Raw genomic sequence first — 25,346 nt, forward strand, 5'->3', positions numbered from 1 at the left:
AGAGTGTCTCCCTAAATAACAGTGTAGCACACTTGCCATTGGCACACTCATCACTTCTACCCGTTGCTCTGCAAGGTCAGTAGCATGTGTTACACCGGCATGTTCCACACAGTACATTCCAGCTACACATCCTATTAAAAAAGGCAATGTCTCTGCTATTTGTGGCCCAAAACATGGGATTCTCTCTTATGCCGTAAATATGTAAATATCCAGCTGTTCCCACAGGCTGAGCAGCGTCAAAGGAAGAAGCACTTCCATCCCACTTCAGTTCTTGTTTGAAACAGAGTGCAAACTGTGGTTGCTGCTGGCAGGTATTAGCCCGATTGAAAGGGAGCAGAAGCTAATGCTGATTTTTAACACTGACTGCAGCTCCAGTCAAATTTAAGCTTCATTCCAGTCACTGCAAAGCCAATACAGGGCCCTGCCTGTCTGCAGGGGGGGAACATCACCACTTCACTCTGTCCACAAAGAAACCAAACAGAGCAAGGTCCAGGTCTCCTGCTGGTGTCTATCAGCCTGTGGGCAGTCAGAGGAAACCCCACCCTCAGAGCCCAGGAGAGGTATGGGTCAGAGCCCCTGGAATTTTTGTTCTAACAAACCCTTACATGGCTTGGTACAGAAGTAAAGACCAGCAGGAATGATTTCACTTCCCAGCAGCACACAATATAATCACCATCAGGAGACTGGAGAGAATGCTGTGACTCTGGATCAGGAGTCTGAGATGTTTGGCTTTGAGTCTAAGCTGAGGAAGGAGAAACTGTGCATTTGGCAGGGGGACACAAACAGTGAATAGGGAGAGGTGCACTAACAGAATCTTCTCTGTAAACAAACAGCAGCCTCAGAGCCAGGACCCCACAGAGCCTGCAAGATCAGGAGGAAGGCAGCTCAAGTTACAAGGTTGATGAACTAAGCCTTGGAAGGTCTAGGTTCAATTCTCAAATTCAGCTTCCTTTGTGACCCTCAGAAAAATGATCTCTGTTCCTCTGTACCTCAGTTTCTTTCCTATTAAACCACCCCCATCATCAAATAAAAAGCTGGCACCACATTTTTGGTCATTATTTAGCACAAACTGGCACAATTTTAGGGACAGAAACTAAGCTAAATTTTTTGAGTTTTCTTTCACAAAACAGTAAGAGGTTTGAAATATATGAAATTAAAAAACCTGAATCTGATAGAGAAGGCTCAAGAAATTGTAAAATTTTTTCATGATCTTGAACTCTGAGCCACATACAACTTGTGGATTTTATCTATCCAAACACATTGATTTTGAAATGCTTACAACAGTGCAAATCCTCAAGCTCCATCACTGCTCCTTTTCCTACTGGAAACAGTTTGGCATGTTGTGGTTATTTCCACTCCTAACATATTTTTTGCTTTTGTTGGTAGACATCAACCAACATGTTCATTTTTTCAGCTTTTTACTTTGCAGATACCATTGTTTCAACATACAGCTGTCTAAAATTTGCTAAGTTGGGTTATTATTCACACAGTGAATAAGGCTTGAAGCCTGGGGGAGAATCTCACTAAATCTCACTAAATCTCACTAAATGCCAAGCAACATTCTAGCTTGGCAACAGTCTTCTGGGACAGTCCATATAATAATATATTACTAGGAAGTCAATGGGAAAGCAAAAGTTTGTGATACTGCTTCCTTTTCATCTTCCTGTGAGGGAGCAGGGTGAAGCCAGAGTGCTTCTGCTAGCATTATTCAAACCATAGAAAGCCCCAAAATAGAGAGCTCATTTTTCCATGTTTTCATTTTGCAGGTTTCCTCCATTTCTAATACAAGTAGTTACTACAAACCTGCCAAACTCTTTTATAGAAAGCAGTACAAAGTGCTTTCAGGTCCTGTGGAGAGGACAATTAGAAGTGAGGTAGAAACTGCCTATTTTTATATATTTTATCAATAATGCTATTTGGATTCTAGCTTAAGTGTTGTTTTGTTGTCTTTTTATTTCAGAGAAATGCTTGGCATGTTATTACTCTGCACCCTAGAGTAAACCATTTGAATGGAGTCAGGATATACATTTCAGCTGAGAGCTTTGTACAGGAAAGGCATTTAGGTCCCTTACAAGCATGCTGAATTCAGCAAGGAAAGCTTTGGCAGGGCAGTCTGCAGCACACTCAGCAAATATATTATTTAGTCAGAAAACAGCTTGTGAACAACTAAATAGTACAACTTGGACTGCTCCTCCTCTGAAACAGAGTGAGCATAAAGACCATGAATTCACAACCATGGAAAGGGAGATACAGCCAAAAAGAATGATGGCAGATCAGGGGGCCAGGAGTCTCTCCTCTCCCTTTCATACCACCTGAACTTGACCACAATAAAATCTAGCCTTGTTGAAGTGGCAGCAATACCTTCTGTCTCATTTGGATCTGCAGAAATTTACACCACAGCCTGCCCAATCAACATGAACTCCAACGCTTTGCTAGACTGGTGCAACTGGCATCAGCTGCAAACAGCTGTTATTTGTAACAGCAAAGGATGCTCACCTTGATCTTTGCACTTTATCATACAAAGGTGTGAGGAAACTAAGAAGATCACAAAGTCTTTCCAATTTGCTATCAGAAAACAGTACTCCCTACCCAGCCCTCTTTCAGTCTGTCCTTGCTCTGACAATGCAGAGCTGCTACACAACTCGATAGTCTGTTCTGTGCACAGCTAGAATAAGATGACGAATGTATAAGGTCAGTGAGAGATGAAAGAGACAGACTGCAAGGGAGAATAAACTACAAAACAACACAAGTTGGCTTCAAAGGAATTCCTTAACAATGTAATCTATTTTTTTAATTCCTCCAGAAGGAATCTCTCCTCAGGATTTCAAGAGCTGGCTGCCACCACACTTTTGTAATTTCTTTCCTACTCTTTTACAGTCCCCTTTCAGGGATATTAAGCAAGTTTTCTAACATAACTACAATATACACATTCCCAGTATATATCTTCCTTTTTTTATTTTGAGTTCTGGCTTGTATACATGTGATTTATATGTCTTTCTACCAATATTAATTAATACTACAGCAAGTAAAAAAAAACACAACAAAGAGCAAAAAACTGTAGCTTAACAGTTAACATCTGGGAGAGTAGGTGGAATTTATATCAGAGATATTTTTCAATCAAAGAAAAGACCAACTTCTTTTTTATGTGAAAGGAACATGAAAAAAACACACTTGGCAATACCTCAGAGTGTTAGAGTGTTAAGAAAGAGGAGATGAAAGTGAACATAAAAGAAAGAAGTGGCTACAGAAATACATAGAAATAAAGTAAATGGGAATAAAAAGAGAGACATAACCAAATAATAGGAAATATGCAAGGCAAGGAAATATGATTAAGAACCAGAGGAGACAATCTCTCAATGCATATGGAGACTGAAATCTACACAATTAAAAACAAGCTGATTGCAGTCTTTGGAAGTTTCTCAATTGCCTTTTACAGTTTGGAGTGTGGTCCAGAACAGCAGAGACTGATCATCAGAACTCAGGGGAAACCCCCTAACTTGGTCTGGTATCTTATATACCAGTCCATGTGCTAAGCTATCCATGAGATGCCAAATTCAGCAGGCAGCCTGAGAAATTTTGGTTTTGCTACTCAACTTTTGAGAACACAGCTTGCCCCAGCTAGACTGTAGAGTCACTGCAAAGCCACCATTATGGCCACCCACTAGGGTGAAGGAGTTTCAAGTGAAAAATTATAAGAACACTAATGAAGATAGGATGGCTATAGTCCTTCTTGCCATTACATGGATGGTTTATAAGCCCCTGAGGTCTTTAACAGAAAAATTACAGTCTGCTTTTTGTGTTTTGGAATGGAGACAACCTTACCTTGCAGATACATTTCTTCTCCTTCTGTGAACATTTGGTTGCACCTGCTGCATCGTGCACAACTTGGATGATAATGCTTGTCACCTGCCTAGAACAAATAAAAAAGGGAAATGAGGGATGATTGCATTGCACTGCTTTTTGAGGATCCATTACTGCCATTTTTGTTACACAACACTGCTCTCACGATGTGACAACAGTGATGAGATTGTAAGATCTGCCATACCACTTCACTTCAGAGATCTATCTAGTTCAAGACCCTGTCCTCAACAGGGTCAGCATCAACTTCTTGGGGTAAAAGGCTGTAAGAAACAAGACGACACAGAACATCCTTTTCTCCTCATACCTTCCTATTCAAGTAATCAGTGGTTCAAAGACTTCCTGGCTAGAGGCTACATCACAATTTATTTATTGAGTTGCCCAAAACCTCTTTTAGTGTCCATCCATCTCACAGTCCAAGGCAATGAACATCACATTGTAGTTAGGGATTTGTGTAAACCTGCCACCTCCTTATTTTGTCAAAGAACATGGTTTTTCTCAATTTCTCCACTGTTATGGATAAATTTAGACAATGAACAACAGTTTTCTACATGCCAATTTCATTCCTTCACCTTCTTCCTGACATTACATTAATAGAATGAGCATTCTAGAGCCACTTCTGGGAACATTAACTTAATTCACAGATGCCTGACTTCAGAAGCTCCACTATCACAGACAGCTTGAGCTGAATTTGCAATAGTGATGTAAAGATGCTAAATAGTCTAGATCCTGTTACCCAAATCCAAAAGAACGCAGCCATTCATTCTCTTAAGTACAGTGATACCCAGAGTAAACAAAGCTGATCAGATTTCAGGCCTATAAGAACAGGAAAAATATCAAGGCACAGATATTAATGTGATTTCTTATCCTTAGGACTTCTCTTAGTCAGATACTGCCTTTCCTGTTAATTACTGTTCCTGAGAGGGCAACATCCACCAGACAGATTAATGAGATTTAGTAATTTTTTGTACAGCACATTTAGACCTATCAGGTAAGAAAGGGGTTGACAATAAAAAGGGAGAATCACTAAAAGATACACCAATTCAAGGAAGAAAAGCTAATGAGGGAGGAAACACACAATTGATGCTTAACTTTCATTATCAGCTGTCCTCTTAATCTCTGACTCTCTCTAGCAGTTATTTAAACCCTGAGTTGTTCAATCAGATCCATTTAAGATTGGAATTCAAGAAAAAGAAAATTAAGAAACCCTGAATGTATCTGAAATGTAACACTGGCATCAAACCACAGCTATTCTGATCCTGAACGCAGATGTGCAAAGAACAGCTACTTGTATATATAGGCAGCTTAGGGTTGTGAACATTGAAGAGGGTTCAAAGGTCGCTCTCTAATTCACATAGCAGAAGCCAACATCATTTTCCACACTTTCTGCCTCACACAAACAATGTTTTACATACAAAGGAACAACAATTTTGTCCGTGCTCAGTAAAATAAATCCCAACATTTGAGCATTACTAAAGTTCTTCAGCAGAGTGAGGCCCACAGAGCTGCTTGTCACAAGTGATTTCAGACGTATTTGATTTGAAGACGATGGCAAATCCGATGTCCTGGGAACTGCTCCCAGTTAATGAGATATAAAGAATTCCTAAGAAGGCTGAATCACTGCCAGAAAGGATTGTCTCCAAACAGGAAAAAAGTAATCAAAAAATAGATTGGAAATAATAAACAGGAATATTTTATGGGCTCTGCCTCTCTTCTCCAACTAAAAAATATCTCTGCAGCATAACTGTGCTGCTGCTTAACAGAGCTCAAATTTTCATTAGCCACATAGATTTCTGTGAAATAAAATTCATAGCTACTCAAAAGCTATTTGGTAGGGTAGCTAAGTAGCTACACTGTCTGAACTGGAAAGACTACAGGACCTGTCATACTACTATTAATTAACCTCTGAGATAACCCATCTGAGATAAGAGTGTGTCCAATGAGATGCTTATGAAATTTTCAGACACACAGGACTGAAGCCTTACAAGGTGAAGCAGGTTTTATAAAGAAATAATTTCCTACCAAGCACTCTGGGGCTCAACTAATACAATGTAGTTTTAAGAAGGACAGTTGGGATCCAGTGGAGATATCTTTGTTGTGAGAGGATCATGGAATGTGAACAAAGAAAATCGTGCATTCGCATGTGTACAGTTTGACCGTCTCTTCTTCCACTTTGGCCTTGTTTTGGGGGATTTTCTTGTTTTATTTTGTTTGCTTTTTGCTCAGGAACAAGAAAGCTGTATCTCACCCATGTTTTATTCAAATGATGCATTTCACTGTCTAATGCAAGTGGTGCCAATCCTTTGGGCTTTGCATAGCTTCTCTGGCAGACCTACTCCAGGCTGCTGAGTTTCCTGTTCCTTGTCTTGCAGTTAATTCACAGTAACTTTGGTCATTTACTTCTAGTAGCTTGTTCTATTCTTTGAGTATGTATCAAGTCCATCTAGTGCTAGTATTAATGAGCCTTTCACTTGCCATGATTATCTGCTAAACATTCCATTTATTTTTTTCTTATAACAAAGCTCTTCTTAAGGATCATTTAGAAAAAGTACCCTGCATTCAAATACTCATCTAATTGCTATAAGCAGCTTACATGTTTTTAAAAGCCAGGCTATTTATAGGAGAAACAAATACAGGATTCATCATAATATTAGGTATAAACCTGTGGCCTCTCTGAATATTTTTTTTCCTGGAAAAACTTCCAATATGCTACTGTTAAGAGAATATAGTTTAATGATATACATGTGTATAGAGACCAATTTCAAGTTTATTTGATCTTTACCCGAGGCTGAAACACCTGGATAAATTTTTGCTTACTGTGAGGGATGATGATGGAACTCCACACCTCAGACAACACAAGCTTGCTAACACATCCTGTGTTGCAGAGGTTTTGGGGGGTTACATACTACAGCAGCTGTTGAATGCTTCCAAAGCAGTTTCAGGAGTTTTTCAGCTCCATAATATTTCTACAACTTGGGAGTGGAAGCCTTTCTTCAGGGGGTATCCACTGGAAAACAATCTGCATCACCATTAACTCAGGGCTAATCTTCCTATGCCTGACTTGCTGTGATCATTGGAGAAAACTGCTTGCTACAAATCAATCATTTAAAATGTTCTAGGAAAAGGGAAGGAAATATTCACACATGATTTTTGGAGATCTGGTCTCGATCTGCTGTTAAGCTACTAAACCCACATTCAGTATGGCTGTTGTGCAGCTTCCTGTACTTACATGCTATTAAAAGAGTAGTAATAAACATTTATCAAATATTTCCAGAGCCCTAGAACTGCAGCATGAAAAAACAGTGACCAAAGGTATAAATGTTGTTACAAATGTAAATACATGGATGTTAAATCTGAGTAGCTTTCCATGGTTCTGCAAGTCTCACTGATTCATGATTGACCAGCAATATATGCATTCTATTTCATTTTTTTTATTATTATATAGATCCCCTATACACAATATGTATATTCTATGCATATTTATATGCAGAAAATAGGCTTAATGTTATTTTACACAGTAAAGGTTTTATTTATTCTGGTAATTTCAAGACTTACACTGGAATTAACTTTAAAGCAACACTGAACTTCAGTTTCCCAATCTACCTTTAATGTCCTTCTTAAAATACTTTGAAGAAACACTACCAAGAGAAACCACTGCAGATCTACATTCCTCGTAACCAGTCCTGAGTAATCACCTCTCCTCTAAGGCTTATGAATTACAGTTGGAGGCTCAATAGTCAGAATTCATAGATGGATGGGCTACCTAGGGGAGCCTGATGTGCAGATTGTGCAGAGGATGTGTCTCCATTAACATTAGCAAAAGTACAAATTCTATTATGGATTATAACAACACAAAGATAATAAGACAAAGTTAATAACAAGAGACCAGAATTTTATCACCTTTTCAGACTCAGCAGCTATCAATTTTCAGCCTTCTTCTTGGCACATACAAATCCTCCTCAGCTGATCTAGTCGGTCTGCAATGCCATTTTAAAAGCCAGGTTGTGCTGTTTACAGAGGGCTTCAAAGGCTCCCCCTAATGGAGGGGTAATAAGCCTGTACAATTGCCCGGAGTGGAAAAGATCCCAAAACACAACTATTGCATTAAACGCTGTATGAATCAAGATTAAAGAGAATTCTTGCTGTTCAAAAGGAAAACTAAAAGGCTGGGAGGTAGGGAGTTAATCTGAGCTCCAGTTAACACAAGCAATGAACTCCTACTGACACTGCTGATGCTCCTCCTCTTCACAACTCATTCGGCTTCACTTTACCAAGATACCTTTGGGAACATCCTGAAGCCAAAAGTGTACTGGTACTCATAAGTATCAGGGAAGGCAACAGTGGGTATGGTATCAGAAGAATTATTCCAACCCAAGAACTACAAATACAGCTTCACACAAGCCGATGTGACGTGCCCCAGGAACCCAGCAAAAAGAGCACCTGCATTAAGCACACATACAGCATTAACCCCATGACAATGGTACTTCAAAAGCCAAGGAATGTATTTTCCAAGTCCATCCCCTCTGTCCCCACTTCCCAAGACTAACTTTTAGTCTCTGAGTGCTTTTAGAGCTCTAGTCTGATTAAATCAATGTTTTCCTCTTCAGTGAATGTGAGAGCTTAAGATTTCCTATTACTGATGCCTTCAGTCCTGTCCTTCCTTCCAGAACAACAGTGAACAAGAGCCAGAGAGAACAATAACAAGAATCTCACTAGGAGAGCTCACATGCCAGTGGGTCTGGCAGAGGAAGAACTAATTACCAACAGACATTTTCTGCAGGCCAAAGGACACAATTAAGTGCATAGTTGTTGCATTACATTTGTACAGCTGCACTCACTCTCACTTCAAAGGTATCTTAGCAGCCACCTGACAGACACCTACTAAACATGTAGAAAGTTTTACTTTTCTAATACTATTTAAATACCACCAAAACTGTTATGTAGTTGAAAGACTACATTTAAGAGTAAAAGCACAGCACTTTTTTTTGGGGGGCCCATAATGATAGACAAACATAATCAAATATTTAGCTGTACCATGACTCTGAGGAGAATGACTTGATTTTCTAAGTCTCTTAAAGACAAAGGAGAAGCATAAAGAATATCTTGGAATCATCTTTAAAATAACTTCAGGAATTTAGTGAATTGTAAAACAGGAACTGTGGAAGTAGCCTACCATCTTCCAGTGGAGCTTTATTTTAATTACTTGCAGAGGTCACAGAACCTTCAACCCTGTTTGATGTTTGGTATAACATCAAATTCCATTGTTTTCTTCTCTGCGGGCTTCTGTGATCTCACAAGTGGCTGCAGAAGCACAAACACTAAGATGACCAAAATTTGTCTCTAATAACATCCTGACCCAAACCATCCACTCATTTTTCCCAGGCTCTTATCTGTTTAGCAAGTCTCTACAAATATCTGTCCTCAGATACAAAAATAATAGTGCAACTCTTTTGCTTCCAACGGACTTCAGAATCTACCATAATTTCCTCAGTTACTACCAAGGGAAGGAAAGTGTAATGCAATTTAAACATTGAGAATATTCTAGCCTGATACATCCTTGTTTGACATGTCTCTTCAAAACTAGGACCTTTTAAAGCTGTTCTTAACACTACTGTCAAACATCTCAATAGGAAGGGCTCACAGCACAGTCTCAGCCTCTGTTCGACCTGCGACAGGATGGAGCAGCAAGAAGCAGAGCTCACGCTGGCAGTTCCCAGGCTGATGGGGCTGCAAGACACAAGACACCACACCAGGGAAAGTGGGAAATGGAGCGTGAGGCTGTCACTGTAAATCTGAATGACAACAAGCATGCAAGAGACATGGAGACCCTCAGAGCCTTCCATTGCTTGCTGTGCTGCCTTTGAGAAGCCAAGACTGCAGCCACCCTGCTGCTATGAACACTCGCACTACTAGTTCATGCCCAGCTCCTGGTTTCTATACAAAAATACTTACCAGAATTCCAATAGTGACTGCCAATGTCATGTTAGTATATTCCCTAACAGACAGACTACAATAAACTTTGTAACTTATTAGTGTTAATTCTGTCAGCATACAATACTGTTACACCCATCAGTTGCTTCTAATAACAAGACAATTAAGAAATTGTCCTCATGGCAGCTGAATATCAAGTGGATTTACTTTGCTAAGATCTTCGCAAGCACTTGTGCCTGCACGGTCAGTGCTGCCTTGAGTTCTCACTTTTCTGCAACGTCCAGTTTTGAGCAAGTTACACACACAGGTGAAATGCTTAACTACCAGCAATGGTCTATGCGTTCTGTCTTCTGAATCCACCTATTGCTACACACAGGACCAAAGCTATGAACTTGTATTATCTACACAGTTAACAGCAGGAGGCTAATACTATAAAGAAGGTGTTGCGAGCCGATACTGGGGGGCTACCCATGTATGTGGGGAAGAAAAGAACAGTTCCCCACAGAAGGTAATTCCACTCAACTGAGAAATGTAGCCATAGTTGACAAAGTGGCTGGTTGGAAGATCCAGAGGAAATAAAAGGCAGGCTAACCTCTTCACTACAAAATAGAACATGCACCTACCTACTACTAGGTAGTTTCCTTCTTATCAATACAACTCTTTGAATTCACTGACTTCATATGAGGGCAAAATGCATTTCCATTATTCAGCTTTCTTTTAAAACATGTTTACTGCACAGACTTTTTTTATTATGTTTTTTTTTTTGCTTTTGAACTTTTCAGCAGTATGTATTTGGCAAAGCCTGAAACAATTCCTCTTAACAATGCTGGAACAATTCATAAGTACAGGTGTGGACTTTCTACACCTTCTGCCATCTTTAGGCTTCAAAAAGCATTAGAGAAGTAAATATTACTTTATCTTGTAGGCATTTTGTCCAGCGTAAATTCTTTACATGAAGAGATATTTCACCTAAATGACCTGATTACAGCCACATTCATATTGCTGGATTACTCCGGAATCAGAATCAACCAGCAAAGCTACTTTACAGTAACTTGACCACAGTGCCAAGGGCCTTTTCAAACAGCCTAATACTAGCACAGCTATAACTGTGCCTCAACCAGCCAGTAAAACACCTCTACTGAATACCAGAACTGTCGAGCAATCAGTACCCCTGCATTTCTCCTTCTCACTCTCTGCACGAAGTGATTGTTACTCCCTTGACCTGTCCCTCTGGCTGAACTGCTACTACCAGAGCCTAATGCGTATGCAGAAGCAGATCATGTTGACTGAACTTTTATTTGCAGTGCCTTGATGATATCTCCAAAACAATGGGAAGTATCTTGGAAGACTGAAATATTAATAGTTTCTTTAATCAGAAATAACCTTTTAAGTCAGTAGAACTTTAACTGACTTCAACCTGCTGAAATAAACCTGCTAGAAAAGTTAACAACAAACTTATTTTGCTTCTTAAAAAAGCACAACAGAATTATTTCTTAAATCAGAAAGTACTGCATCTGACAGCAGATAATAAATACTAGACCTCAGCCTAACATAAAAAGGTTATTTGCAATTCCAATAATTCACAATAATTTCCATTCCAATCATGATTTGACTGTGTTTGTAGACAAACAGAAATAAAGAACAGTGTTATATCTACATACATATATGTGTGTGAATGTGGAATTTAAAAAAAACAACCACATTCTTAGATCTTAAAGAAACCACAAAAGTATAAACCAAATAATTCTTACGATGTCCTACTGAATGTTCCAAATTCTGTATTCTAAAATACAAACAAGAAGCTATAATGGTCCATATGCTTCAGACACTGAAAAATCCTAAGAACAGAGATACTATTAACAAAAATAAAAAGGAAAAAAGGGTTATGATGAAGTCATTAAATTAGAAATAATGATAACTGATAAAAAAGCTAAAGTTACCAAGAAATAACTATAGACAATACGTTCATAGACAATAAGAGTCTTTATTAAAGCGTGACAACACACAAAAAAATGAATTAAAAAATAATCACAGATCAAGCAAAGGTCCCTTGTGAGCTGTAAATGGAAAACAGTGGCAGATGACAGAAAAGGCAGAAGTACTCAGGACATGTATCTTTCAGGTCTATATCTGACAATATTGAAAGACACACCCTTCTTGTTTGATACTGTTTATTGAGCATGATCTTTTTAAATAGTGTTTGCCGTAAGTCAACATTTACAAATTTGTAGACTTGAATAATTTGTACTCAAGAGCCTTAAGAAACCTATAGCTAGGCAGTTTTCTGACAGATGGATGTGCTAGCAGGGGAGGCTTTCCTGAGCCAGATACCTCAGAGGTGGCTTCCTCCTACCCACAGCATGAGGCACCTCTAGTACTGGCCAAGATAAGATCATAAAACCTTTCCTGGTGAAACTGCAGATGACCCAAAGACTCAGCTATCTAATAACTACAAGTGTGTTTTAATAGTCTAGTGTAACACGCCTGCAAATCAAGAAAGCAGGGTCCTGTGAGTTTAAGAGCCATGTTGTGGCCTACTTTGGGTTCTAGGGAAAAGCCCTATGATTTTAAAAAGCCAAAGTCAAGCAAGATGATTTCAGCAGTTCCTCTGACCTTAAATTCCATTCCAATGGGCTTCACACAGAGAGAAGCTTTTACACGTGCATCAGGGTGCTCCTAGGGAGCACAGGACTGGACGAAAACAGCCAAATAATTTAAGTTTAAGGTTACTCTGGAAGATCCTCTGATAAGAGTTAAATCAGTTCACTAAGAGCTGTCTTGGCTAAGCAGCAAAATCCATGGTACAGCAGAGGCTTTGCTGCTAGAAGGGAGCTTTTGCTGGTGTGGCCTGTGGTTCAGAGAAATCGTTTAAGTGCAACACCAGGAGAAGTTCTGGGGTTGGGTGTGCTGCATCAGCACCAGAATTGCTACTGACCCAGAGGGTCCAGCACTGAAAGGGGGCTCTAAACTTTGGGGAAGGTTGAGAAAATAGGTCGGTGTAGAACTAAGAAAACCTGATATTAATCTGTTCAGTGGGCAAATGCAAAACAATTTCTGATGAAGGAAGTGAGAGCTTTGGAGATTAAGCAACTCATCTTGGATAAAAATTAATGCTTTCAGTAGAGCTAAGCAGAAAACTCAAATTCTCAGACTCCCAGCCCTGCTGGACCTCCATGTAGCACACTAATAGATCCAAATAACTGTAGCTGAATTTCTTGTTCATCTAACACAAAATGCCTTTCCAGTTTTCTATCAGAAGGCTGTTTCATGAATTGTGCAACCTTTGGCATGCAATTCAGTAAAGCCTGGTCTCCAATCTGATGTGTGCATTCAGTTCAGAGGGAGTGTCCCAAGAACAACACAGAAAAAAGTTGCAAAGGCCAAAGGAAGGGGGGAAAGAAACTGAGAGTGAGGTCACACAAAGTACATCAGTAAAACTAACCAGAGAACGTAAACCAAAGGTAGCCTGTAAGAAACCGACTTGAAACACTCAGTATATACTCATTTGTACCTTGTAGATTCACAGACTGTTCTAATAGAACAACATGTTAGGAGTGAATTGAACAGGGAATATTTTTCTTTCCGTGACCAGTGCCTGCTTTTGTAGCAATCTGATCCTAGAAGTCATTCCAACTATTCTGATCCAATAATGCTTTAACAAGTCTACAGAATGTAGACTTTAACAAGTCCTTGATTAACTGCAACGCTACCTGCAACCTTTGGAAACATTTTCCAGCAGGAGGTCACAACAAGCAACAGATGGCAATGTAGAGAAGGGATAGATTTTCTTCAAATATTTTTCTTCCCACCCACACTGCTCTTAACTCCAGAGTCACCAATACATAATTACAAGCCTCAGTTTCATGACATCCAGACATTTTTCAGGAATACTTGTTTTGCAATTCTGGCCAAAGTGTTTGTGTTACACTAAATGTAAAACTGAAGTATCAGAGGACATAAAGATAATCAATGGGCAGTTAGTGCAGAGAAATATTTGCCTCTTTTTCAAAAATAATAACTTTGAATAAATGTTAGACTACCAACATGTACTCTGCTAAAAGCAGCACCTTTTATTTTTGGCAGGAGTCCATTTTTTTCCCCTATTTTTCAGTTTTGTCACTGCTGATACATGGTGTTTCCAATTACAGATGCAAAAACTATGTAAGCACACTTTTGAATTCTAGCTGGCATAAGCATCCCATCATGGTATATTTGTCAGAGCCAAGACACAGGATTTTACTCCCTAACTTATTTTCTTGAGCTTTATATAAAATCAAGATTCTTAGTTACTGCAGGAAAACCATTCCAACAAAATAACCACAACACAACATATTACTATGGTGATGAACAGAAAAAGGTGATGGATATAAAGCAGACAGATACCTAATATAATTTGTTGCCATTCAGTTTTCAAGCAAGTTCAGGGCCTCCACAGTTGTTGCCTCAACAGCAGTGGTTCAAGGGTGTTGCTGAGATAAATATGCTTAAAGTTTTTTTTACCTCAGTTTTTCTTCTCTTATTGACAGGGAAAAAAACCACATTTGCCAGCCAAGATGCAACCACTTTACAGAATTCAAAGCAACAGAAGATCCATCTGCACAGGAAACAAATCTTTGTCTCTCTGAACCCTACATGTAAAAGTTATTTCCCTAAGATTTTAACCCATACTGACATGATTTATGATTTTAATTTCAGAGACCTCTGCAAACCATAAAACATCCCACGCCAGTTTCATGGGCAGTTTAAATTACAAGTCTCTGTGTGGCTGGTGATGAAATGTGCCTATCTTGCTGTGTGTTATTTTTCCCTCTTACAAAGAATAAGACTTGTAATAAATGTGATACATTCCAGATTATTAGTCCTGTATGATCCTTGCATGTAGCATGACAATGTAATTAAAATCTACCCATTCTGTTCTCCAGACAGTAAGTTCAACATTTAATTACCCACAAAATAATCATGTGTATCGTATTTCTTCATTTGTAAAGCACCTGTTCAGTAAAAACAGGTGTTAATTCTGTGGACATCAAAGTCCCTAGAGATTCCAGACTATCTTTTGATTTTGTGTTGTTGTTTATTTTTTAACCTCAGGAAAGCACCCTGGCAAAGCAGACAAGAAGAGGAGACTGATTCCTCCCAGACAGAACACTAAGCACGGTACCCAGATGCAGCCTGTTACAAATGGGTGACAGCTATGGACTGGCCTCAACAGACTCTTCTGAAGTTTCCAACACACTACAGCTGCATTCTTTCCAACAATGACTTTTTAAAGGGGACAGGCCTAAGTCCTACCCTGCTCTTTTGGAAGTCAGTAGCAAACTCCCCACTCATATAAGAGGACTTAATGCAGGACTGAAAAAAGAAAAATCACAATCCTGCAAAAAAAAAATAATTCACAATTCATTTTTCATTGTGATCTCAGTCCAGAAAAAAACAAAGAGTAATTGGCTGAAATAATATTGTACTGCTAGATTGCCTCACATGCCCCTACCTTTACATCCCAACTGGCAGTGAAAATGCAAGTCTTGTTTTCAGTGTAAGCACTTCAGTGCAGGGATGACTGTTCATTTTCTATCTCTGTAGTGGGTGATTGTGGCAGGTAGCACCAGCACAACACAAAGGTTGTAAAAGATAAAAACAAGAAGCAGTGGGAGCTACAAAATGGAAGTAGAGTATGACATTTTCACTGAAGCAGCCTGTTCAAGGGGAGAACCAAATGTGTTCTGCAGTGAAAATCGTTTAATTGAATTCTTAATACAGCTATGTAACAAGAAAAAGAAAGTCATCCAAGTATGTTAGTGTTCTACTAAAATCTGGGAGGTGCTATGTGCACCTCTGAGACATGAAAAAGCTACTAGTGTTAAGTACCTGTTGTGTGTTACTGGAATACATGCAATGGCTGTATTTCACTAAGGCTGCTCGTGGGGGTAAGAAGCTTTACACCAATATAAATGCTTCTACTAAAATGTCATTTTGAAGTATTTTGATCAGCCTGCTAAAGTTTCTCAGTAATATTTAGTGCAAGAAACACACTAGAGAATATTTAACTAAATCAAAAAGGTAAAAGCTAAAGATGCTGTGCTAGGAAATACAGATACTAATCAACGACATCATATTTTTATAAGCACCTGCCAGATTTCACAAAACCCTTTGTGGCAATACAGAAGGTTTAATTGGTTATTTTTTCAAATTACTTGTTACAACTTGCTCTTCTTATTAATCATCCCTCCGTCCTCTTAACATTCCTCCCCTTCTTATTGATGTTCAAATTGACTGAAGGATGGTTTCCAAACCACTGCTGAGAACTTAATGCCTTGTGATTATGCTGCCATAGCAACTGAACTTCTGTTAGGGCTCTGTCAACTTCAGATACTCTCTTGTCATTTTTATGTTTCAAGTCTTTCCCAACAACAGATGTCCCTCTTTCCAAATTCAATCTTTTGAGATGAGGAGGAGAGGAATAAGCAAAATCCTGTTAGAAAGATTTTTTACATTAAGCAATTATTTTTCTGGAAGTCTGTTTATTCTAGATTTTTTATCCCTAGCAAGGTGTGGCAATTGCCCCTAGCATATTTTTCATAAGGGAATGGTAGTCTAAGTTAAGTCTATACTGCTACTCAGCTATACAGACATGTCTGAGCCATTTACCCATATCCTGAGTTATTATCAGACTTTTGATTTCCTCTTTTTTACACAAGCCACATGAGGGGGGAAAAAAAAAATCATTCTACATTTACTGATAAAACACATTTCTTAACAAAACAACAGGGAAACTGGAAACAGAAGTGATCAAAGGAGTCAACAAACTATATTAAGAGTTATTTTAGATAAAGAATCATATTGTTCCTCCAAACATCAACAATCAGTTGCAATCAGAAAAAATCCAAGCTCTGTGCTATTCTACTCTCCTCCTGGCAGTTTCAACACATTAGCTGCACTCTCCTTATCTAAGCAGAATTACACACAGCCTAAAAAATAAAAAATCCTTCTGATGCATGGGAACAAAAGTACAAGTACCCTATTATGGTACCACTGGCAAACTATTCAGTCACAACACAAAGCTGCAGCCCTCTCTACCCCCCTAGGGAAAGTCATGACCCCTTCCACTTCAGATCTAATTTTACAGAAAAGGGTTTACCTTCTGATAATAATTCTTCAGTCTAAGTCCACTCCCTCCTCATCTCAGCAGGCAGACTCCCTCCACCTCCACAGAAATTTGGAGCACTACCAGAAGCGATGTGCTGAGGGCTGACAGGGAAGTGCCTGTAACTGCACCCAGCCCTGAGCTTCTCTCCTCCTCTGCTCACACTCCCGAACTCTCCTGCACACACCCACCAAAATAAGCAAATAATCCTCCCTACAGATTAAACCCACTCCAGCAGTAACTCAGCCAACCCATTCTGAAAAAGGAAATGGGGGAGGAACATTCCTCATCACTTGAGTGTCACTATGGGATGTAGATACAACTCAGAACTTTTCCCTTGGGGAGTTCTGTCTGCTGAGCATTAAATTAGTGCTCTCTTTCTCTGGAAGTTATTAAATATTACTTCCACAGCTTCTGAAGAATTTATACAGCCTCCTGGGTGTTAGTCTAGTTTTGTCAGAAACACTTAGTTACACTGAGATTATATTCTAGTCCAATTCAGACTAACACAGGCAGAGTGCTGGGGCCACTTCTCACGCTGGTACATTAATCCCTTTATCCTGTTTGCACATTCTGGGGGAGATCATGCTTCAAACACACTCTATGAACATGTAATGAATTTACAGTGGCCCTGTGCTCTAACCCTACCTGATCTCTCAACAGGTATTTTCCCTAATCAAAAGAGCCCTTTGTTCTGCAATATATACCTGTCTGGCTAAGAGGGCACACAACCACAGCATTGAGCTTCTGCTTTTTCTTATCACTTACCCAGGACATTCAGGCAACACCTTCATGTTTACTCATTCATTGTAACAGCAGTAAAATTAAACACAGACAAAGCAAATCACAGAGCTAACAAAGCATGCACTAAACTCCACTGCTTCTTCTTACATACTGTGTAGCCTTTTCCCCTGCATTTTTAGGGTGTGTGAATGACAATAGTGAATGAAAGACAATGCTTAAGAACAAAGTCTCCCAAAGCCTATAAGACACCCAAACCAGCAGACACTTAGTGATACGAAAACAGAATGGTAATACATTCTTCAGTGATATTATTTTCTCACATCTTTAACACACCACCAAAACCAAACCCATTCAGATCCATTATATCATCATCTTCCTTCAATTTGTCAATTGCTTAATCTATAAAAGAGTCAAAATTTTTACATAACCTCAACCTGTATTACCAGTACAGGTTGCATCATTAAATTCTGGTAAATGACACATTTTGTGATACTTCCTGCATAACCACTATGGGAACAGCCTTGGTAAGCATTTTGTTCAGCAGACGAACATTAGTTAGCCTTTCATTTAAGAGTTCTGAATGGCATTGAAATAAATCTGTTTGTTTTAAGAGATTCTCCACATGGTTCCTCAACCTAGAGAGCATGCTGGTACAAGAATACAGGACCAGACACATGAGTGTACTGAGGTAGCTCAATAAACTCTGTACATGGATCTTTGCAGAGCAGGGTGATGTTTTCATGTGAGGAAGGAGCCTAAACCTCCCTAAAATAAACATATAGGCTACTGAGTTTCCCTGTTAATCAACTGAAGCATCTCAATACTGATAATCTTAGGCAAAGCTGGTTGCATGGTTAAATGTTAGCAGAAGGCATACTCTTGAACAACATAAAAAAGCATTTTTTTTATTTAATAAATCATTTATAGTTTGTATGGGAAGCAGCAATGTTGTTACTGACATTTATTTGTTATTTATTTATTTAGAACAGACATTCACAGGTAAAGAAGTGGCAGAAATTCCTCTGAACCCCTCACAGAACAGGTTTCTAAATCTGGCTTTGAAAACAATACTTGAAGAAATTTACAGGCTCCTCTGGCTCACATCCATTGCCTCTTAAATACATATTCAGTTTCCTTATACAGCATAGCAGCTTGCACTATTTGATTGGTTTTGCCCCCTCCCAGTAATTAATTTTATTATGTCTAGCTTCAGAAGTCCAGGTGTCTCAGAATTGACATCTTTCTGAGTTAGCTGCATCACAGATGAGATGTCTTAAAACTCTGGCACATTAAAATAACAGTACCTACAAGTACTAAACCTTCTTCACCTTAAATACCACATTTTCAATTACTACTCTTCTTTAAAATCAGAGGAAGCTCAGCATAAACGACAATATCAAAAGCACAATTAGAACTTGACCTTGCAGGCTGAAGTCAAGGGAACCTTCTGGTTGCCCTGGTATTTCTCTTTCCAGGTCCATCTGTTAGAATGGCGTTATGCCACTGCTTCCAAGGTGGGGTGCAAGTTTCAACAGAGCACAGGAAGCACACACAGGGCAGGCAGCAGCCCATCAGAACAGGAACTCGAGCTACGCACAGCCAGGAGAAATCACACACTGGCTTTGTATTTGCAAATTAATATTAAGCAAGTAGTATCCTAAAAATAAATGGGTAGAGTAGCAAGATGACTGAGGGATTTGATCACAGATATATACACCTCGATCTGTAGATCACGAGATCAAATCCCATTCATATCAGTAACAGTCACAAAAAGTGAAAACCATAAGACCTGAATCTTATTCTCAGGCTTTCTGTAAGATTTCGTGGAAATTATCCCCCTGTTCCTGCCCAACGTCTTCTTTCTCCAGAACTAAAAGAAAACTATTAAGGAGGTTTTTAGAACAGGATAAGCAGAGATTAATTATATGGATATAGGCATGATCCACCATTCTCTGAAATCAATGGAAAACTTCTCTTTGATAGAACATATTTTGAATTAAGCCTTGGAGGAATAGCTATATTGTATATGGTAACAACATCAGCTAAGAAGTATTTAGACCAGCACCTTTCAAATAGCTAAATATGTGCTGAAGTTTACCTAGATTTGTGGAGTTGCACATGTCTACAGAGAAACTTGCAGAACTGGGATCACATGGGCATCTTCCAATAGGCAAGCCTTGAAGCTAGGAAAATAATAGCTTAGTGGAAAGCCTATGTGAAAGTCCTCCCTCACAATGCTGCTATTGCCTGATAAAAAACAGCATTAATGGGAAATGAGTAATTTTCCATAAATAAATATTCCTTTCTGCTGCAGAAACCCAAGGAAGAACACTGATCTCTGTTGCCTTGGCAACATTCTCCAGAAACACTCAAGTATTAAAGCATCCAGAAAGTTGCAATATCTATTTCACATTGGTTACTTATCACATTTATTGTGTTGACGTGCACTCATCTATCATTTATGACTATTTGGAGCTGACTTAAATGCACATGGTATTTTTCTTGCATATTTTCATGGCTACTGAATTTTGTTGGATGTATGGCCTAGAAAAATAAGCAACTTTCCCTGGTATGTGGATATTAGCCAGATATGTGCTGTTTTTTCTAGTAATGCATTTCTAAACTGAGCAGAAGGATCACTTCTACAGAATGGCTGGAGGGAGCCCATCCTTTCAAGGCTTGAATCTCATACTTTGAGCTCAGACCTTGGTCTTTCTGACAGGCTTTGCTGAGGGTTCCTACCAGGGGCACAGCATAGCTGCTTCTGAGATGAAGACTCTTAGGACCACATCAGGAGTTGTCTCTTGCTGGCTACCATTGTAGAAGACTAAAAGCCTGATTTTTCAGAATTGCTAAGCCATACCAAGGGATAAAATGGAACAAGCAAGACTACAATGTTGCAAAGCATCTCAATTTCACTTAAAATAATAAAATAAATAAATTAATATCTTACTGGAAAAATAGATACCATCAGCCTCTATGAACCCAAAACTAAGTTTCATGCTTCTATTTCCCTTTGGTTTTTCTACAGACTGTCCCAGAGGTAATAAGAATGAGAAGAAAATAAAGCAGCACTAAAATGGCATGCTGCTAATTGCTTCTGATCCATTGGAGGGAAGTGATTGCATAGAATGTTCTACATACTTCCCTGTTCTAATAATTTATTTGGATTAAGATGATGAAATAGTATACTGTGCTCCTGACAAAACAAATTATTTTACTGACAAATAAGTGAAAGACACCAATCAGTGAGTTTACTACTATCGTTTTTCTTGACAAAGGCAAAACACAAAGTGTTTTGGCTCTTCTTCCCACTGAACATTAGTAGGTATAGATTGGGCTGGTCAGTGATGCCATGACCTCTGGACAGTTCCTGTAACTGTGCTATTTCCCACCCAGAGGCAGCAGAACAAGAGACAACCCACATGATATAAATCATAAAAAATACCCAGTTTTGCCAAAGAAACATTGCCAAAGAAAACACAGAGGGAAGGCAGCAATCCCCCCGTGAGAATATCAAGCACCATCTAAACTAAAACTTCAGGTGCAATGAAAGGTCGTGGATGATTTCCTGAACTGGACAAGGAGCTTGTTAATTGTCCAGCCTCAAATAGGTTTGCAGCCCCTCTGAACTGTGGCATCCTGTTCTGTGAATTATCTTCCATGGCCTTGCGGCTGCTTCCGATCTGTCATACCTGTTGTTACCAGAGGATTTAAATCATGCTCTGACCCTATCCTCTAGATTACCTTGCCTGACCAAAGGGGGACACACACATGCTGAGTAGTCATCTCATTCAAAGTTTTGACATATTAGTTCCTTTAGTCTAATAGTCTCATATTTTCAAGCACTACCTAAGGACAGGAATGTCTCTCCCCTGTATATGCATTCCCAGATGGTACCTTCAGAATTATATGAATGGACTATCCAGGCTGTTAATACATACTGTAATGAAGCTAAGCCAATGTCTGAGTATTTTCCCTGACTACACAGTACTAATTTTTTGGGTGAAAGTTTCTAAAGTCTTGTCTAATCTAGACCTTTCAGATAGAAGTCAGCCTTCAAATGTAATTTAGTATCATCAGGAAAGAGTTGCACTATATGAGTAGTTCAAATTCTACAGTCTTTAGAAGAGTTTGATCTTGGTTACATATTGAGAACTACTGCTGCCCTCTACTGTATTATTATGGGTTGTGCTTCTGTATGAGAAGCACAAATATTCAAGCAAGGTTTCTAATCTTACCCACAGCTTAGCATGCTCGATATTTCCATGATTCTGATTCTTCAGGGCCAGGTCAAATGGAAAAAATCTTTATATTTTTTATTATATTTTGACTTCTAGAAGAGGTGTATCTTTTCAAGAGGTTGGACACGTTTAATTGCTTCAGCAAAATGTTGTTTCTCCTTTTGAGAAAAAACAGCCATAAGAGTAAGAACTGTGTGGTGAGAAACCAACCCTGGAGCCAAAATGGCTGCATCAAGATTCCGTGTGGGACACAACATCTCTGACAACTTGAACTTCATGGTTTATTACAGATTATGAGGGGACAATTAAATCCTAGTTTAATTGAAGTAATTTTTCCTTATTTTCAGTTTACTCAGTTCTGGTAGGTTATACCTCATGATCATCTCAAAAAGCTGGGTTTCTTTCTCACTGATGCTAGGAAGACTAATATGAGTGCAACCTTGCTGTCTTCACATCTACTACTCAACAGGCTCCAAAAAGGAATAGCTTAATTCTTCCCAGCTCTCCACAGAGTTCAATATCTTTCTATTTTATAATTTCCATCTCCATACCTCTGAATAGGCTTCATTACTTGTAGAGAGGTACTATCATGTGCATCTAAAATAATTTTTAAATTATCGTATGCCTCCCAATCTCACAAATCCAATTACTTCTCTCCTGCAGAGCTTTCTGCACTGGAATGCAACTGGGGTGTCACATAGTTCTAAAATGAAAAACTCATCAGCAGACAGGAATAGATAAGCATATGGTAGCAGACCACCAGATTAAAGCCAGAGACACAGCCTTCCTACTCTAGGGAAAATTCAGACTGTTCTCACTAATTATCTAAGCAGGTCTCCAAAGGAATTAGATACACATTGCAAAGGAGGCAGACTAAGAGTCTGGCTAATTAAAAAAATGGTACTTCCTTCCAGTAGATGCAGTGACAAATATACTGGGTGTCCACGTGTGTTCCGAGTCCCTCGTTTGGCAGCCACAATTCTGGTTAATATTCTGAATACTGAACCAGAGAAGCTTCCAGAACTAAAACCACAAGCTGCTACCTGAAACTTCTCCTATGCAGGCTGACAGAGTCTTAGATCTGCAGTAGATGGGACACAGGAAGAGAGCCTGTTCACTAGCAAGTTCCAGATACTTTTGTTTCTGTAACAGTTGTAGATTTCTTCTCTTATTCATTGTAAAACATCCAGTACCTTCAGCTTTTTCTTCGCAAAATACACCTGTAACTTAAGTTCTTTGTGGTTGCTCATTTCTTTCACAAATGTTATTATTTTAAGGCTTTTTTCCAGGAAAAGTGGAGTATTAAAAAATTCACAAAAGTTCAGATCATCTGGTGCCATTTGAGAAGCAAAATCTCAGGTCATAAGTTTTGTCAAACTTATGGTTGTCAAAGGTGATTCCAATACTCAAATTACCTCTATAATGTATCAAATCTGACAAAAAAAATAAGCATTGCAATAGATTTCACACATCACCATAAAAAAAGGAACAGAAACCACAGATCCATAGAAACTTGTGGAGTTAGTTCCCTATCTCATACCTTTCCCAATGACTGCAAAGCTAAATCACTCGAAGTATTTCTGAAAACTAGCTGCTTTACTGTAAATCCAGAAGAAAAAACCCCTTTCCTATGAGAATTTTTTGTATTCTCTGCAGTACAAGGACAGAATGGAACATGGCTCAATTCTTTAATTTTAGAGTTTACAACACACTTACCTCTAGGACTTTCCCAGTAATGAACTGGTGACATGCTTCACATTTGACTCCAAAAAGAACTTGATAGTCCTTTTCACAATAAGGGGCACCATCTCTGAAAAAAAGAAGATTGACAAATTACAAACCAGCATTTAAGAAACAGGTTACAGCATGACTTACACTCTTCCCTGGAAGAGTGTCTGGAACTCCTGCAACACAGCAATAGGTGAATGGGAGAGGATAATTCAAGGAAAATATTTTGTAGCAGAAGAAAAGCATCCAGTACAAACCACTAAAGTAAATCTCATTCTTACAATGGACTCTCTGCACCTACAGAAGGTGCAATTCTAGGGAATCAGTAGAACCATGGCTCCAGCTGTGTCCATGGGGATAAGAGGAGACCACAGCCTTTATCATAGGCAGTAGGTTTTGTTCACTTCAGAAAAAAAAATAATCTTCTGTACTCTGAAAGAGTATTCCAATTTGACTACTCTGTTCCGCAGCAAAGGCAAGCAATGGACAGGTTCCTACTTTTTCTCCTCAAAAACCCACGTTGGAAAACAAAATGGTACAAAGCTTTATCTGGTTCACAAGAAAAACATGCAAGAATTCACCTAATCCTTTGTGGGAACATGGAGATATACCCTCTTTCTTTACTGGTTATTAAATCTATACTATTATTAAACACCACCTTTCAGTTGCACTTTTCAGTTTACTTTCCTTTCCCAACTCAGCTCTCACTGGGAACAAAGATTTTGGTGGCTACAGAAAGGTGATCAAAACGGGATTTTGAAAGGTGAACTTGGGTACAAAGTGCTCTCCACTGGCAACAAGAACTCGTGCAGAGAGATGTGCAGAGGTTACTTACTTGCTGATGTATTCCCCGGTTAGGACCTTCCCGCAGGCCTTGCACTTAAAGCATCCCAGGTGCCACTGCTTATCCAGAGCTAGCAAAGCTTGTCCATTCTTAATGTCTCTTCCACAGCCAGCACAATCTGCAAATAAACAAACAACTGCATTATGTTGCCAGTGACTTGGTTCATTAACCCTCATTAACCACTCAGCCATTACAAAACTTGATACAATCGAAGGTGAGAAGTGCACAGCAATGCAAAGGTACATCTTCCTTTCCTCAAACACTTCCCAGTTCCTATAGAAAGATTCAATCTTTGTCACTCTGGACATACTCAACAGAAGAGGGAAAGTAACTCTCTGCTTCTCATGCTGTTTATGATTCAAAGACTGCCAGGCAAGCTCTGTACAAAACTCAGATTTTGTTAGGAACGAGAGATAAAAATCACCACTGCAAAAGGTTCCCGTGCTCTACATCAATCAGTGCTACTTCTCGTTTTGCTTTTAGCCAAATCTTGACTGCTCGCATGGATCTAAACACGGAAGCCTGAGCGAGCATCACCAGGATGGCTGCACTTGCCCGTTGGGTGGCAGCAAAGCTCAGTGTGCCCACCCAGCTCAGGGGCGGTGGCACATCCCAGCAGGGAACAGGGGGAGAGACCTTTTTCGGAGGGTCAGTGCGAGGGTGACAGCAGCGCTGCAGCAGTGAAGGCTGCATGGCAGGACATATTGTCTTTCCACCTGTAGGTGTGGGAAACTGTAGTTTTCATGGTCTCTAGCTGGCATAAGCTCAGGGATTTCGGTACCGCCTTAGTAGTCAACACTCCATTTTCACTTTGATTCTGAAAGACTCTTTGATGGGAGAATGTAAACCTGAA

The 25,346-nt window shown here is 39.2% G+C and overlaps 1 protein-coding gene across 1 annotated transcript in view; it reads right to left on the minus strand.

The window, feature by feature from the left end:
* ABLIM1 (actin binding LIM protein 1) overlaps positions 1–25,346 on the minus strand; it is a 128,339-nt gene that overhangs the window by 41,339 nt on the left and 61,654 nt on the right. Inside the window, exons 5-7 of the mRNA XM_010007943.1 lie at positions 24,485–24,611; positions 23,638–23,731; positions 3,823–3,910 (exon numbers count right to left, since the gene is read on the minus strand). Coding sequence (XP_010006245.1) covers positions 3,823–3,910; positions 23,638–23,731; positions 24,485–24,611 — 309 coding nt within the window. The remainder of the gene's footprint in view (positions 1–3,822; positions 3,911–23,637; positions 23,732–24,484; positions 24,612–25,346) is intronic.

This window comes from Chaetura pelagica, unplaced genomic scaffold (genome assembly GCF_000747805.2).
Source record: "Chaetura pelagica isolate M959 unplaced genomic scaffold, ChaPel_1.0 scaffold531, whole genome shotgun sequence".
Taxonomy (NCBI): Eukaryota; Metazoa; Chordata; class Aves; order Apodiformes; family Apodidae; genus Chaetura; species Chaetura pelagica.